The sequence below is a fragment of the Protopterus annectens genome, chromosome 2.part2, assembly GCF_019279795.1.
Source record: "Protopterus annectens isolate FY-2018-M chromosome 2.part2, PAN1.0, whole genome shotgun sequence".
In the NCBI taxonomy this organism is placed as follows: domain Eukaryota; kingdom Metazoa; phylum Chordata; order Ceratodontiformes; family Protopteridae; genus Protopterus; species Protopterus annectens.
In genome coordinates this window covers 652,021,932-652,038,261 of record NC_056730.1, presented here as the reverse complement: position 1 = coordinate 652,038,261, position 16,330 = coordinate 652,021,932, and the positions used below count along the sequence as shown (strand labels likewise).

The 16,330-nt window shown below is 38.0% G+C and overlaps 1 protein-coding gene across 2 annotated transcripts in view; it reads right to left on the bottom strand.

The window, feature by feature from the left end:
- The window catches only part of HSPA12B (heat shock protein family A (Hsp70) member 12B), a 1,104,373-nt gene that overhangs the window by 452,753 nt on the left and 635,290 nt on the right, over nt 1-16,330 (bottom strand). For both annotated transcript variants that reach the window (XM_044064071.1, XM_044064072.1), the window contains exon 8: nt 5,273-5,444. In XM_044064071.1, coding sequence (XP_043920006.1) covers nt 5,273-5,444 — 172 coding nt within the window. The remainder of the gene's footprint in view (nt 1-5,272; nt 5,445-16,330) is intronic.

Here is a 16,330-nt window from a genome sequence, read left to right as displayed (position 1 = left end):
TGAAACCTGATAAAGGGGGTGGGGTGGTAATAATAAACAAAAATAACTATTTGAATAGAATGTTGAGTCATGCGTCCAAGTGTAAGCTATATGAAGAGACCTTATGTAATTTTATCAACCTGGCTTATCTCAGGATAGATTTTTGGCTACAAGATATGGTGGAACAGGGAGAAATCAGCCCTGATTTGTATAATTATTTGTATGTGCATTTTCCGATGGTGCCTAGTATATTTGGGATATCCAAAATACATAAAAACACCACTGATCCACCAATGAGGCCCATTGCAAATGCCAGAAAGTCAAAAACCCACCCCCCTTGGGAAATATGTGGACTTAAAGCTAAAGAATTGTTTGGACACCTTTGCCTACATGTGTAGGGATTCTTGGGATTTTTTATTGAAGATGAAGAATTCGGATTTTTCTAAGGATTTTGTTTTCCTTACTGTTGATGTAGTAGAATTATTTAATGTAATTTCACATGTCATTGGCCTTGAATGGTTCCATGATATTTTCTGTGAATGTACAAAGTTGAGGAATAATGAAATTAATGCGCTCGTTTTTTTGTATGGAAATGGTTTTGAAATACAATTTTGTGTTTCTAGAGGGGAAATACTTCAAGCAGGTAAATGGGGTAGCAATGGGGGATTTTATGCCCCCATTTATGCTAACATTGTTCTTCTACAATGGGAAAGGCAGATATTATTTAAATATTTTCCGGAAAAGCCATGAAGGCTCTACCTCCAATTTTTGGATGGTATTTTTATTGTGTGGGACAGGCCTGAGGATGAGATTGTAGGTTTTATTGATTATATTAACAGCACTACCTCATTTTTAAAGTTTACACATTCTTACAATCTTAACAATATCAATTATTTGGATGTCACTATTTTGAAAGACTGTAGAGAAGAATATTTGATTAGTTCCATCTATAGGAAGCCTACTTATTGTAACAGTTTGTTACATTTTGATAGTAACCACCCTATGCACCAAAAAGCAGGGATGGTCAAGGGTCAATATATTCGTATAGCCAGAATGATTTCCCAGCATGACACTTTTTTGGTCAAATGAGAAAAACTAGGTAGAATGTTACAAGCTAGAGGTTATCCGAGTAAAAAGGTGTCCTCTATTTGTAATGAAGTAGTGGACAAGAGGATTTCGGGTGAAATTGTTCCCCTAATAAAATCTTTCGGTTCTGTTTCTGACATTGTAAAAAGTGGTAATAATCGGGATAAAAAACATCATTTGGCCTTCTTTACTGAGCATTGTCCTGAGGCATCTCAGATTAGAAACATTTTGTCAAAAAACTGGAACATTTTTTTCTTGTTTTAAAGATGTGGTCAACAAGATAGGTAATAAACTAGAGATGTTTTTTAGAAGAGGTAGGACAATTAAAAATTATCTAGAACAGAACTCTGGTCATTTTGATTACATTTAGAGTAACAAAAAAACTGAGACTTTCAAATGTGGCTTTTGCAACCAGTTTGCAGAGGTCCTAATTGGGAATCATGTGGTTGTGAATAACAGCTTCATAAAGTCTAAATCTTTTAGTAACTGTAATACCCCTGGAGTAATATACGTTGCCCTATGCCAAAAATGTCAGCATTTTTATATAGGCAAAACTCAGAGAAAATTCAGGGAGTGTATCTATGAACATGTTACTGATATTAAAAAGGGGGATTTGGGAAATGCACTTGCAAAACATTTGGTGGAACAGCCAGGTCATTATCTCCTGTTTTTTGTTTTAGAACATATAGCAAAAGACCTTGGGGGGGGGGGGGGGCTTGGGAGGATTTACTAGAAGAAAAGGAGAGTTGAGATGGCAATTAAGATTGAATGCCATGCCCCCCTGGCTTAAATGAAAATTTATGTATTCGAAGCATTTTGAGGCTTAGATCTTATTTGGTATGACTCTGAATATAACAATTGTTTAAATATTATGTTTTTCTTTTTTACAAAGTGTTTCTATTTTTATATCGCTTAAAAACAATTTGAATCATGTTGTCACCTCACAGTAAGACGTTGTCCTGTTCAATTTTCAGCTAGATCGTCTTCTGTGTGGAGACATGCGTGAATGGGCGTACCTTCGTTGAAGGTTGTGCGTCAGAGCTGGCAACTTGGCACGTAAAAATCTAATGCCAATCATTAGCGGACCGGAGTTCTGCTTGGAAGATGCAGACATTAGTGTAGTCACAGAGAGCTATTTCAAGGCTGTGGACAGCACCCCAGCCATACCGGGTTACACCTCCTTCCACACGTTCAGACCTCAAACTAAAGGTGTGAAAACTAAAGAAGGACACCTATTCAAGTCACTGCAGCTACAGGACCCCCTCCATAAATCAGGGCACCCAATCTGCCAATTTAACTACCCAGCAATTGACTGAGTAAATTACTCATGCTCAAATTCACTTGCTCATAGGTTCTTTGACTTTGTTAACTCCAATTCCCTGGACCAGTTGGTTGGCACCCCCACAAGGGGTGCCAACATCCTGGATTTGGTGGTCACCAATATGGAGGACCAATGTAGCACCCCCCACTGTTAGGTCCTACCTGTTGAGATCTGACCAGAAATCGGCCTCATTCAAAATAACTATCACACCTACCCCCCCCCCCACCAGCAGAAGCTAAACTAAAAAAGCTTCTCAAAAGCAGATTATAACCTCTTACAGGATGGTATAAATAGCATCACTGCACCTCCTCCCTCAGACAGAACTTGCAACTATGCCAAGCTCTACACTAATGCTTTATATAAACACTTGTATAACTGCAGTGACTTGGTCATACCTGATAGGACCAAAACAAGCTCCTCAAGGAAGAGCATGCCTGCCTGGTGAACAATTGCTATTAACAGGCTTTACAATAAGAGGAATAATTGATGTCTAAGAGTGAAAGGGAGCAAGCCCTCCTAAACTGGAAACACATCCTCCTCAGCTTTGTTGTGAAGTACTCCAAAGCAAACTATGAGTCCAAATTAGCTTCCACAACAAAGAACAACCACAAGGCATTCTATAGTTACATCCGTAACCTAAAAGGAAAGGCCAAAATTTGTGTAGAACTGCTAGTTAATGATACCACATATACTGAGCCTGTGGACATAGCTAACCTGTTGACCAACAGGTTCTGTGAAAACCTCACACCCCTGTCCTCACCACATGTGCTCCATGACATCCCTACCATCCCTACCACCTGTCCGGTACCTTGTATCCATAAAGAGCAGGTTGTAAATGCCCTCGCTAAAGCCACAAACACAGCATCTATTTGATTAATAACATCCCAGCCTGCATCCTACATGGGCTCCAAAATTAATTAGTAACACCATTAGGTACTCTTTTCAATCATAGCCTAAGCACCAGCTTCGTATCAGCTGAATGGAAAACAGACACCGTTATTCCCTTGCACAAAGGTGGTGCTTCCACTGACTACAGGAACTATGGACCTATTAGCCTGACTAGCCTTATCTGCATGGCCATGGAGTGAATCATAATGGACCTTATCAACAAAGATATAGGTAATCTCTAAACACTTGACCCTACTCAGTTTGGATTTGTCAAAGGGAGATCATGCCTGTTAAACCTGGTGGACTTCTTCAAGACAGTCACCAAGGCCCTGGATGAGGGGAAATCTGTGCATACAGCTTATCTGGACTTAGCCAAGGCATTTGACACTATCCCCCAGTCAGGCATCATTGACAAACGGAACCAACTAGGTATCAACCCTTATATCATTAGATGGGTCACTAACTGGCTCACTGATAGAACTCATAATAGTCAAAATAGGGGAATCCACCTCCAATAGCAGACTTGCAATCAGTGATGCTCCACAGTGATCAGTCCTAGCAGCTCTACTGTTTCAAATCTATTTCTCTGATGTACAAGGAAAAACTAAAGGTCTGTGGCTGACAAAGTTTGCTGATGACTGCAAACTGGGAGTAGTAATAGAATCTCCAAATGATGTCAACATCCTACAAGAGGGTCTTACACAAACAAATGACTGGTGCCAAAGTCATGGCCTTAAACTCAATGCAGAAAAATGTGTTATCATTCTTTTTGGTAAAAGGGATGTTCCTGCTAACTACCACATCAATAGCAACACCTTAAGTAGATGCTCAATGGTGAGAGACCTGGGCACACAAGTTGACAGCAACCTTACCTTTGATCACCATGTCTCCACAGTGGTGGAAAGAGCATTCTATATTTCATCTCATAAATAAGGGCACTGCATCCAGGAAAAAAAGAAGTTATAATCTCCCTGTACTCTTCCCTCATCAGGCCAATAACTGAGTCCAATTCCCCTTTTGGTATGTACCTTTCTAAGCACCTGCAGCAATTGGAGAAACCACAAAGGTTCCTCACAAGGAAAATTCAAGGTCTTCACCATCTATCCTATGGGGATCATCTGAAATCACTGTCACTTTATTCTGTTTCATACAGACTACTCAGAGGTGATCTCTGCCTTGCATATAATGCAATCTCTGACCTTGGGTTACTGGAAATGCTTCACATCCGAAAGTCAAATGGTACATGGGTTACTCACTCTAAAGACTTTATCCAAGTATGTGACATTAATAAAACCTGCTGGAGGGACAGATTTGTCTCCCAGAGGTTATAACACCTTTGGAACAGACTCCCACTTCATGTTAAACAGAGCACCTCACTGGCCCTCTTCAAACGCAATCTGGATGATTCGATGGGTGATCGTAAATTCACCCTGGTTGTTCCACCTGTGTTCCCCTTGGACAGGGGCAATAGGTGCTGATCATGGAAATAAGGGTAAGAACTTGGCTAGGCTTGTAAGGGATCTAGGGATATTAGCCTAGTAACATCCTATGATCCTATGACCCAGTCTAGGACAAGCAGTACATGAACCACTTCTAAAAGTGTCTGTCATGCCAGCAATTGCAATAACAGAAATATTTTGTATTACATTTACATACCACCTTCTATTTAAATGTTCTGTTACAACTGTATATATCATTTGAATGTGGGTTCACTATACTTGTCATCTTTGAATTGCCTGAATGAATGCATTACATTTTCTTTAGCCTGGATGGTAAAATTGCTGTTGAATGTAGAAAACATTATAAAGGATAGTGCATAAACAATTGTGATGTTACTCCAGTCATTTTTATTGATACCAGCCTGCTTATTACCAAGAAGCTCATTTTAAATAGTTCATCTGCATTGGCTTGATTTCAGTGACACATGGCCCACTGATTTCTTTGGTTTACACTAAATGATATGGTTGCAGTTAATGCTCACATAAGGAAGAGACATACCTTGTCTGAAGTTGGAATTAATAGGGCTGCCTGGTTCAAATCCGTTTGCTAATGGTTTATCAGATAGTTCAATGAGCTGGTGGAGTCGGAGCTTCCTGCAGTATATTGAGGCAGCTTCTGGTTCAAGAGCAATCAACAGCTGATCCGAGTCATCAGGAGAAATTAAACCAGCCTGTGGAGAGTAAAAAGCAACACTGCATTTAGAAATGCACACTAAACCCTTTGCATGCATTTCTGTGTAAGTTGTGATATTTTCTGCTTCTTGGCTTTTACTGACAATTTATCTGATGTCTGTTGGTCAAAAGTGATCAGTAAGCTCTCTTAAATTCATACACACATATTTTTGCACAATAAATATACTTACTAATATCAAGTCATAACACTAGTCCACCATATGGATGTGTTCTGCCTTTCTAGCCTGAGAGAGCAACGTTTCCAAAAGAACTACCACTGGGTATCTTTAGCCTTACAGTCAGCTGTGAGTTCCTACATACAATGAGGCATAGAAAATATAGCGTAACTTATCAAGTCTTCAAGTAATTTATACCTTAAGTATTTACTGCCTTTGAGTTGTTCTGAAGAAACTACTGGCCATTATCTGTGTCTGTTTTGTGCTGATTTGGCATAAACCTTGACAAAGAAAACTTCCTATTAACTTCCTTAGCCAAATGCTTTTCCACTTCATTTCACTGCTTGCATTGGTTACATTTAGCTTGGTTTAGGCCTGGTGTGAGGGCCATCTTGAAGCAATGGTGGTTGTGTATTAATGGATTGTAAAGAAATCAATAGCCTTAAATACCAATCCCCATATGGTAAGATGAACTATTAACTGGATCAAGGGTAGAACTCATGTTGTCAGAGTAATGCTCCCTCAGTTAAGAAAAAAGTGACCAGTGGTATTCCCTATAGATCTGTATTGGGTTTCCTTCCTTTTTTGTCATTTATTTCTCTCATCCCAACCCTGACAAGAAGGATATCTGGCTGACTAAGTCTGCCAATGATTACAGGTTGGGTGTAGTCATCAAATCAACAAATTATACAATTTTTTTTCATGTGGAACTATCATCCATTATAGATTCATAGGTTGATAGGTAAATGCTAGGCTATCAATTTGCAGATTATTACAAGCCTAGATAACAAGCAGAGATCAGAAGCAAATCTTGTACTTGTATCTGTGAGGTAAGGACCGTAACCATTATACCAACCCCTCCACTTATGTCAACCCCTTGATGCACTGAAAAAGGCTCAAACTAAATTCTAAGAAATGCAACATCATCTTCTTTAGAAGGAAACAAATTGCTGCCACCTACTGCAGTGATGAAACCTCATTCTTTGATAAGTATGGGCATCTAAGTAGACGCTTCCCTCTTCTTTTACCCCTCTGTAGTGACTGTAGCCAAAAAGTCTTTCCAAGTATCAGAATTAATCATCAAAGGCATCTCTTCCAAAACTAAGTTAAGTAATCCAAGTTATTGTTTCACTGAATTCTGCCCTGGTTAGGCTCATTGTAGAATATAATGAATCCTTTCTCATGCATCTCACTGGACATATCAAAAATCTAAAAGGAGAGATGGGTTCATCATCCAGCACATTCTGTTGCTCTTGAATAGACCCCATTGCATGTTAACCGATGTGATTCCCTGTCTGCTTTCAAGCATAGCTTAGACATCGGATGGGCACCCTAAAGTAACCTCCAAAACTTACAGGCATTGTTCTCCTTGAAAAGATTGGTAGAGCCTGAAGATGGTTATTGACAAGGCAGACATGGCCTTTGACCTTATAACCTTGCATTTCTTATGAGTCCTATCTATGAACAAGGAAGTCAATGCCAAGATACATTATAGGTGGCAGGCTGGCAAGCAGCAAAAATAGTGTGAATATACTATAGTGTACATTATGGGAAAATGTAATGCACAGAAGTACTTGTGAGGGCATTAATTACTTTTCTGAATTTCAAGTGTCTTCCTGTGTCACAGAACATGAATCATGTAATCCTCAAGTTCATTAAAGCAATATTGTGGTAAAGTTTGATTCAACTGACTGAAAAACTGATAATGCAGATTTTAAGGAAATTAGTATAGCTTCAAACTGGGTATAGTATTTATGTTATTGCTTCACATTTTCAACAAGTTATTTTTATGCAATGTTGTTCAGCTGTAAAGAATATGATTCCTCAGATCCAGCTTCGTTGAGTATAATCCATCTACTCTAGTTTTCTCTCCATTAAAACCTGCTTGGAAAATGAGAGTATTTATTGTGTGTGTCTGTGTGTGTGTGTGTGTGTGTGTGTGTGTGTGTGTGTGTGTGTGTGTGTGTGTGTGTGTAGGGAACAACATACTGCTCACAGCAGCTTTTGACTTAACCTATCCTGCCCAAGACCCCTGTATCTATCAGAAGTAGGAAAAACTTACAATGACATAATGCTATGTCCTCTAGTAGTTCATCAGTAACTGGATACTAATCACAAATGCATACTCATGGTTTCAAACAAATTTTTTTTTTAAGGATATTAAATTAAGAATCTTGTTGTCTCTTGGAATACTTCTTTATAAGGGCAGCTAACAGTGCAAGTTCACAGTGATGCTGAAAAAGAGAGAACTATATGTCAGAACTTAATCAACTGTTTTGTATGCCATTTTCAGATATGGAAAGAATTTCATAAATTCTTAAAAGCCATTTATTTAGAAAGTAACAGGATACATGTCAGCATAGGTAAGACAAACAAAACTACCATTAAAGAAATAACAATCAAAAGGATACTAGAAATCTCAGAGTTCTAAGTGAATTCCAGGCCCTATGCTTACTCTCTATGTAGTCTTCCCTATTCTTGGTTGAGTGTAAAAATCACTGCTGTTGAGGTTTCTGTTAGTGTACTGGCTGTGGCTTTCTCTGCAGCTCTGCTGTGAGAAGGTAGAGTAAATATATACAAATAAGTGGGGGGTGCAGGTAGAAGGTGGGCTTGCTCTCCTACCCACGAAAATGCCTTTGTTTTTTCATCTAGTTCAGTCGTAGACTAGTTTGCATTAGCTGGCTACAGCCACAGTCAAACATTACTTGACCATTTGTAGTAGGACTCCCTAGACGTAGGTCAATTTCTACACTTCTTTAATAACTGGCAGCATACTATCTGAAGACAGTCTGCGCTTTCTGGCAATTTCCAAGAGTTATGTTGCATACACTTCCCATTAGGCACCACCACGTGCAGTTCTACAAGTACACATTTGGAATCTTCACGTAGTGCTAGATTTAGCCTTGTAACTATTGAAAAAGAAAGTGATACCAAGAGTTTCAGGTTATCAAAAAGACATATGGTGTTTCTCAAAACTCTTTGTGGTTCCAAAGAAAGAAAGCAAACAGAGGTCTGCCTTCAGTCTCTCATAAATAAACAGGATTATCTCAGCACTGAAGCTTCTCATGTTAAACATCAGGAAGCTCCATCAATCAATAAATAAAATGCCTAGATGACAACAATGGATAATGGAAATGCCTACCTGCATACCTCTGTGTGTGTTCCTTGGGCAGGAAATTACATAGTTTCAGTGTTAGCCAGGTTCATTTCAAAAGCTCTACTGGTTTTCAGAGAAGTTTGCAGATGACTGCAAACTAGGAGCCATAGCCGAGTCCCCAAATGATGTGGACATCCTACAGAAGGGCCTCACAGAGACAGATGCCAGGTGTCAGAGGCATGGCCTCAAGCTCAATGCCAAAAAGTGCATTGTCATCCCCTTTGGAAAAAATTCTGTACTCATGAACTACCACATAAACAGCAGTCTACTTAATGCCAAATGTATGATAAGAGACCTTGGGACCCAGGTGGACAGTAGTCTCTCCTTTGATAATCACATTGCCACAGTAGTCAGGAAATCCTTCTATGTGGCACCCGTCATCACAAAGAGGTTCTCATCCAGGAAAAAAGAGGTCATTGTTCCCCCTCTACTCGGCACTCATTAGATCCATTATAGAGTACAATGCCCCTTTTGGAATGTACCTCACAAGACATCTGCAGCAGCCGGAAAGGCCACAGAAGTACCTCACAAAGAGGAGTACTGGCCTCAAACAAATGTCCTACACTGACCATCTCAAAAAACTCCAGCTTTATTCTGTAGCATATAGCCTACTCTGAGGAAATCTCTGCCTAACATATAAAGCTATGTTAAACCCAGAGCTGTTGGACATGCTACACCTAAAGAAATCCCAATCCCTCTTAGCTACACGCTCTAGGGATCTAAACCTTGTCACCACAATAAACAGGACATGCTGGAGGGATAGATTCCTATCCCAAAGATTTTCTATACTCTGGAAAAAGCTACCCATCTATGTCAAGCAAAGTTCCTCATTAGCACTCTTCAAGAAAAATCTTGATGAGTGGATGGGAAATAGGAAATACACCTCGGGGATCACTTCTGTGGCTCTGCTCGACAGGGGCACAGGGAATTAACTTTCTTGGGTGGCGTAAGCCAGGGAACCTTGTTGGCTAGGCTTACTTAGGCCCTTGGGCCGATAGCCTAGTACCTACCTATGAACATATGAAGCTATGTAGCAATTGTCACATGTTTACTGCTAACCACTAACTACTTAAACAAACTGACACAGTATATGACAGATGCAGTTATAGAATGTTACTGGGTGCAAAGCTCTCACACAAAGCCACAAAAAATAAAATATTGCTTGTTAGTACCACACAATGCCACACTAAACTAATCACACTCATCTAAGACCAAACACATAGACCTCCATATGCTGAGGCACTTAAAAGTAACTTACCTAAACCAAAAAGCCCTCCTAAATGTAACCTAAGAAATAAGTACCCTCAGCAGCCCTACAAACACATACCACAGACAAATTATCATCCACTGTCATCCCTAATAATTTGTTGTTTTCATGGGATAAGGATTAGGGGAAAATAGTAGTTTGTTTTTTCCGGGTTGAGCATGAACTCTGAGTTACAAAGCCATATTTCAGTTGTTGTTAAAGTTTCCTGATTAATTTTTTGGAGGTGTGCCATATTGTCAAATGTACCAATGAGTGTGGAGTTATCTGAGTACTGTATTAGGGTGGCCTGTTGAGTGGATGTGTGGAGGGTGTTGCTGAGAATGTTAAAGAGGAGGAGACCAAGGATAGAGCATTGTGGTACACTTGTGGTGAATGGGAGGTATGAAGAGAGGGAGGAGTACCATTTTACTGACTGATACCTATTGGATAGGTAGCTTTTGAACCATAGAAGGGAGGGCTAAGACACACCTAATGAGGTCATTTGAAGTAGAAGTTTACTGTGAAAAGCTGTGTTGAAGGATTTAGAGAACTCAAAAAATAAGGAAGAGTCTAATTTGCTGTTATCTATAAGTTTATCAACAGTATCTATATAGCTTGAAGTGCATTGTTAGTAGTATAGGATAGACAGAAGCCATGTTGTGTGGGAGACAGGAGCTCTTCCTGCAGGAGATAGTTTAGCAATTGTTTTTGAATACATTTTTCAAGTATTTTGGAGAGGGGGATAAGATTACTATAGGTCTAATGTTAGTAATGGCTTTTGAATTTCCTCCTTTGTGCAGAGGGATGATATGTGAGGTTTTCTAGAGAGAGGGAACACGGAATTTCTGAATTGACCTATTTATAGGGATTGAGACAGGAAAACAATGCTTTCAGCTGCTATTTTAAGACATTCACTTGGAAGGTCATCAGCTGAAGTAGATCATGGTTTGATATTAAAAGAACAGCAGAAAATAAGTACTTGAATATTACTGAAGGTTTGCATTTTAAACATAATTCTGTATGAAAAACTTTTCAAATAAATACTATACTTGAAGGTTTACCAAAAACCAAAAATACAATGGTTTCAGAAAATGTGTAAATAATAAAGAAAAAAGATTTGAGAAATGCTACACTAGAATTTACTGTTGTTTGATTGGAGTTTGGAGTGTTGAAAGAAGCAAGAGCATTTGTGAGGATGGACTAGATTATAAGAGGATGACAAATATGTCATTTAAAACACAATTCAACAAGCTAACGAAAAGCTATGCTAAAGATGAGTACTTATTAAATTTAACGTATTGAGAAAGGGGAAATGGAAAGTGTGGAGCAGGGATAATACTATAAAAAATATCAAATAAAATGTAGCAAGTCAGAAGGCAGAGTAGCACTGATAATAAAGAGACTTGTTTAATATGCAGTAACTTTTTAAGAAACATATTCCACTTAGAATCATAAGTGACCAGTCAATAGTATACCAGGATTTGTATTATACCGACATAACAAAGAAGGTAAAAAGGGAAGTAAAGGAACATTATATATCATGATGGAAATGCTAATTTACATTTTCATAGCTTCAGAGGAAAAGAGGAAACTGTTTGGGTTATCAATGATACGAGAATGGAAAAGCTTTGATCATAAAAGTATTATAAAACTCTTCATCCCAAAAAAATAAAAATTTAGAAAAACTTCATTGAAAACAGACCTCTCAACTGTTGCTATGTTGGAGGAATGTTCCTATTTTCAGAAGTGATTTACCCCTGCATAGAATGATCATCTTTTTTGGAAGTATGCCTCTATTTTCAGACTTGATTTACCCCTTCATGCAATTTTCTGAAACCCCTTCAACCCATGTGATTTTTGAGGCTGTCTAGTACACAGAAAACCACATTCCATGACCAACATAATCATGGCAACAGTTATTTAAAGAAAAAGGACACACATCTTACATCTCCCTTTTTTCTTAAGCAAAAATAAATTATCTTGTGTGGTATAATTTGCAATACAGTTCATTAAAGTCTACAGATTTTACATTATCTCTTTGATAACGTGCTTATTTTTGTCCATAATTTTTTTCATTCTATATCTTTAAACATGCTTTTGAGTTGTAGCTCACATTTCAACTGGAGGTTAGAAAAGTTATGCGCTAGTTGGTATTCAGATTTTATGCTAATTAGATGTCCAGATTTTGAGCTGGGTATTTCTGTGTTTCCAGGCCATTTGTTCCTGTTTTTAATGTTTGCAGGTTGAAATATATGACTGAAAATCTTGTCTTTGTGGTTGAAATAAGGGTAATCTGCTGGTGGAGTGTGTAATGTTAGTCATGATGTAACCGTCATTCATAAGGAGATGACAGAGCATTTGAATAAGTGCATCAAAGAGGAAGGGAAAGAAGGGAAAGATAAAAACTGAGAAAAGCTAGAATCAGCTAGAAATTAAAAAGGCGATGAGTGAGGTGTACCTGGAAGATATAAGAATAAGGGGACATGGAATATAGGAAAGATATTGACATTTGCTTATAGGTTAATAGGTTAGTGCTAGACAGGAGGTTTGCATAAACATAACTAGCATAGTCACGCATCTTAAAAAGTATCAGTAGTAGGTTTAGCTCACATCTTGATAAGGTTCATAGTAAAATCCCAGGAATAAATGCATGTAAACATATGCAGTTACTAAGATGGAATGTGAAGGAGGCTAAAATGTTATACTATTTAACATACAGGGTAAATTTATTCCAAAGGCAGGGAATCCTTTGGGTATTTAACTTATCCATTGAAGAAGTCCTATTTATGTTGCAATATACATTGTGAACTTTAATCAGAAGGTCAAGATAAAAATTCCCAGGTAAGACTCTACATTTGGTGAAAAACGTGAAAGACTGTTTAATCTATCTGGATAGCTAAGGGAGCATAGCTCTTTGATGCTTTTAGTTAACAATGAGGTCTTTCGGGCTGAGAGAATTGTTTGGAAAGATACATACCATAAAGAATATTATATTCAATAAGTGAGAGATATAAGGAAACTAAGGCTTCCTTCCATCTTGAGGTTATATCTTTGCTAATTAACTTGGCAATGAAAGGGATTTCCTTACTGAAACTGATGCTTAATGATCAAAGGATAATTCATAGTTGATGAAATGCCTAGATCTCCCCAACCTATGTCAACCATAAGGGGAGTTCAATTTATGAGATAACATTTATGAGAGACTTGTTCTCCAGGTGTAGCCACACTACATTCTTTTCCTTTAAATTTAAAACTGTTGTCAGAACAGTAACTATTGACTATATCTAGCTCTTCATCAGGAATGCATAAAGAATTTAGTAATAACAAACAGTGTAGTTATAATGTGACTAAGAAAGAATGGTAAACATTAAAAGAGTTTAGTAAAAGAAAGGATGTGATTATAAATCCTGCAGATAAAGGGAATACTGTAGTAATTATGAATGAAAGTCAGAATATCTAGATCTATATCTCATTTACTTAATGTTAATAATTACAAAGTCAGTACTAAAGCCAAACACAATGCTTAAGTATTTAAGTTATAAAAACTGGTATTACAATGGACACAAACCATATTCTTATCTGTAAGCAAGAATCTGAGAGCAAAGAAAGTATGAGTGGCCTGTTTCTACTGTCTTCCTAAAATTCACATAGACATGATTAACACACGAGGAAGACACATTATATCTAGGTAGACTGGCAAAATGATGGATAATTTTATTATACCTTGTGCTTTAAAATGCCTTTCTTTATTAATTATTCTGCAGATTTGCTAAAGAAAATACAGAATACTGAATGTGATGACACCATTCTCCAGATTTAGAAAACTTTTGTGCATCACACTAATCGAATTTGCACATGACTGGCAAAGCAGCACTGTTTGTCATGGTATATGCTAACATCCAAATAATGACATGGTAATGAGCAACATTATTACAATAAGCATCGGGGGGGGGGGTCTGCTAATCAGGCAAAGCAAGATGGCAGAATGATTCATAAATGTATAAATGTCACACAACAGGGTTGTACCCACTGTGTATGTCATCCCAGCTGAATGTTCATTTTCAGACTAAGGGAATCACTAAAGAATGTTAGGAGTGGCTGCCCCTTTGGTAAATGTGTATCTGCAAGAGGCTCTTATTGCCACTGCTTTACCTGACAATGAGTGATGCTGTCCTGAAGGCACAGGGTTATGTCTACTGTTTCACAAACTCCACAGCACTGGCATTGTGGACAAACTCCATGTAAATGGACACCATCTGAGAAATTGTGGACATGTGTGTGCCTTGACCACAGTGCCATAGGATTCAAGGGGCACCTATCCTAGTGGATGTGTGACTTTACTTATATTAGCTATGGGGACATTTCAGGGACCTCCTGGAGGACACACTGGAGTTATTTTAGGCATACACCTTGAAAAAACTTCATTAGTTTCTTGATGACATGCTACAGCATGTGGGGGCATCTGTGGTACTCACATTGCACAGAGAAGACAGACAAAACCATATAGGACTCTTATGAGATAGCCTGTTTTCCTAGATGAAGTGGGCAGCACCATAGACTGTACCTGCATTGAAATAAAAGCCCCATCTTATGAACTGGGAAGGATATATTTGAACCACGATGGGTATCACGCCATCAACTGTCAGGTGGTATGTAATATTTAAGCTATCATCCACAATATGTGTGTATATTTCCATGGAAGTTATCACAACTCCCACATATGGCACACCTGTATCAATGTTTTGTAAGGGGTGGCTTCCCCAATGGAATCTTTTTGGTAATGCCAGATATGTTCTGTAACCTTGGCTTATGATGCTCATAAAAAATCCACAAAATCAAATAGACCAAGGATACACCTGTTATCAGTTTCAAATAAGGAACATTACTTTGCAAGTATTTGGGCTTCTTAAGGCATACTTTAATTTGGTGGTGCCATGGCATTTACATACATAAATTCAACAAGCACGGTAGAAGCATATAGTCTGAGTTAATACATAGTAGTTGTGGTGAAAAGAAAAAAACAAGCATAGTTTACCATATACAATACAGTTTCAAGGTTTACAAATTAAAGAAAGTAGCATCATTGACTGAGTGCAGCATCTATTTATAACTGAGAAGCATCTTTGAGTGTGTACAATATATATTTATGACTGAGTCTAGGTAAGTTAAGGATGGAAACAGGTGTGGGTTGAAGCCCACTGAGAGATTCAGTAATAGTTTAACATAGAATACAAAACAAGAATTACACTGTTAGTAGATGCAGAGGAAGCTAAGATGCAACATCACTTAGTAAAGACAAAATACCTAAAATGGGAGATTAAAGGGAAGGGAAAAACTGAGAAGATGGTTGAGTGGGGATAGAAAGATATGCCGAAAGATAAGAGGTAAGGTTGGGAAAGGATGGAAGGAGTTTAGGTAGGCTCCTGACATGGACAGATCCATGAGTTAAGGAGGAAGAGTTTTAGCTGCTTTTTGAACTGATTAGTGTTAGAGGTGTTTCTAATGTAGGAAGGAAGTTTGTTCCAGGCTAAAGACACATTGTGGTTGTAGAGGAGTTTCTGTTTCTGTCGGGTCATCCCTTTCTTTCCTTATTGCCCTGTGTTTTTGTGTTAAGACTTTATCTGCTATTCATTTAGCTGTATAGTAACATATCCTATTTTCTTCTGTTATATCACATGAATTTCTGTTAATAGTCTTGATTATTGTGATCATTTGTTTTATCAGACTTCTAACATTTTGGGTCTTACTGACTTTTGTAATCTATTTCTTTCACTGCTCTTAATATGTCTATCCATCTCTATTAAAGCAACTCTTCCCTTCCCTTCCATCATTTTCTTCTAAATTAGAGGAACATTCTTTCTTCTCCGTTTCCTACTGGCATTCTACCATTCTAGGTTCCAGAGCATCTTCCTGTGACATATTCTCTTTAGCTACATCCTGCAATATCTCGTGACCACTCCCGAGTTAGTCAAGGACAATCAGGGAGACTTTCAAAATATTAGCGCTATTAACCTGAGAATTGCCAAATAAGCCAATGTGAATTAATATCCATTCTCCACAGTAAAAGTAGTCCATAGCTTCCCCCTTTTTTTTTTTTTTTTTTTTTATACCTATGTAGTTTTATATTGGCAAAGGCTCACCACGGAATGAATTAAACTGTACCACATGTTCACAGATCCATTACGCAATTAATTGCATAGCAACCTAAAACATTTTGGATTTTCTGAACGTAATCAAAATTTCATTTGCTTTAAAAGAAACTACCATTTCAAATATCTAAGGTTAACCAAACTGTGCTTCAACTCA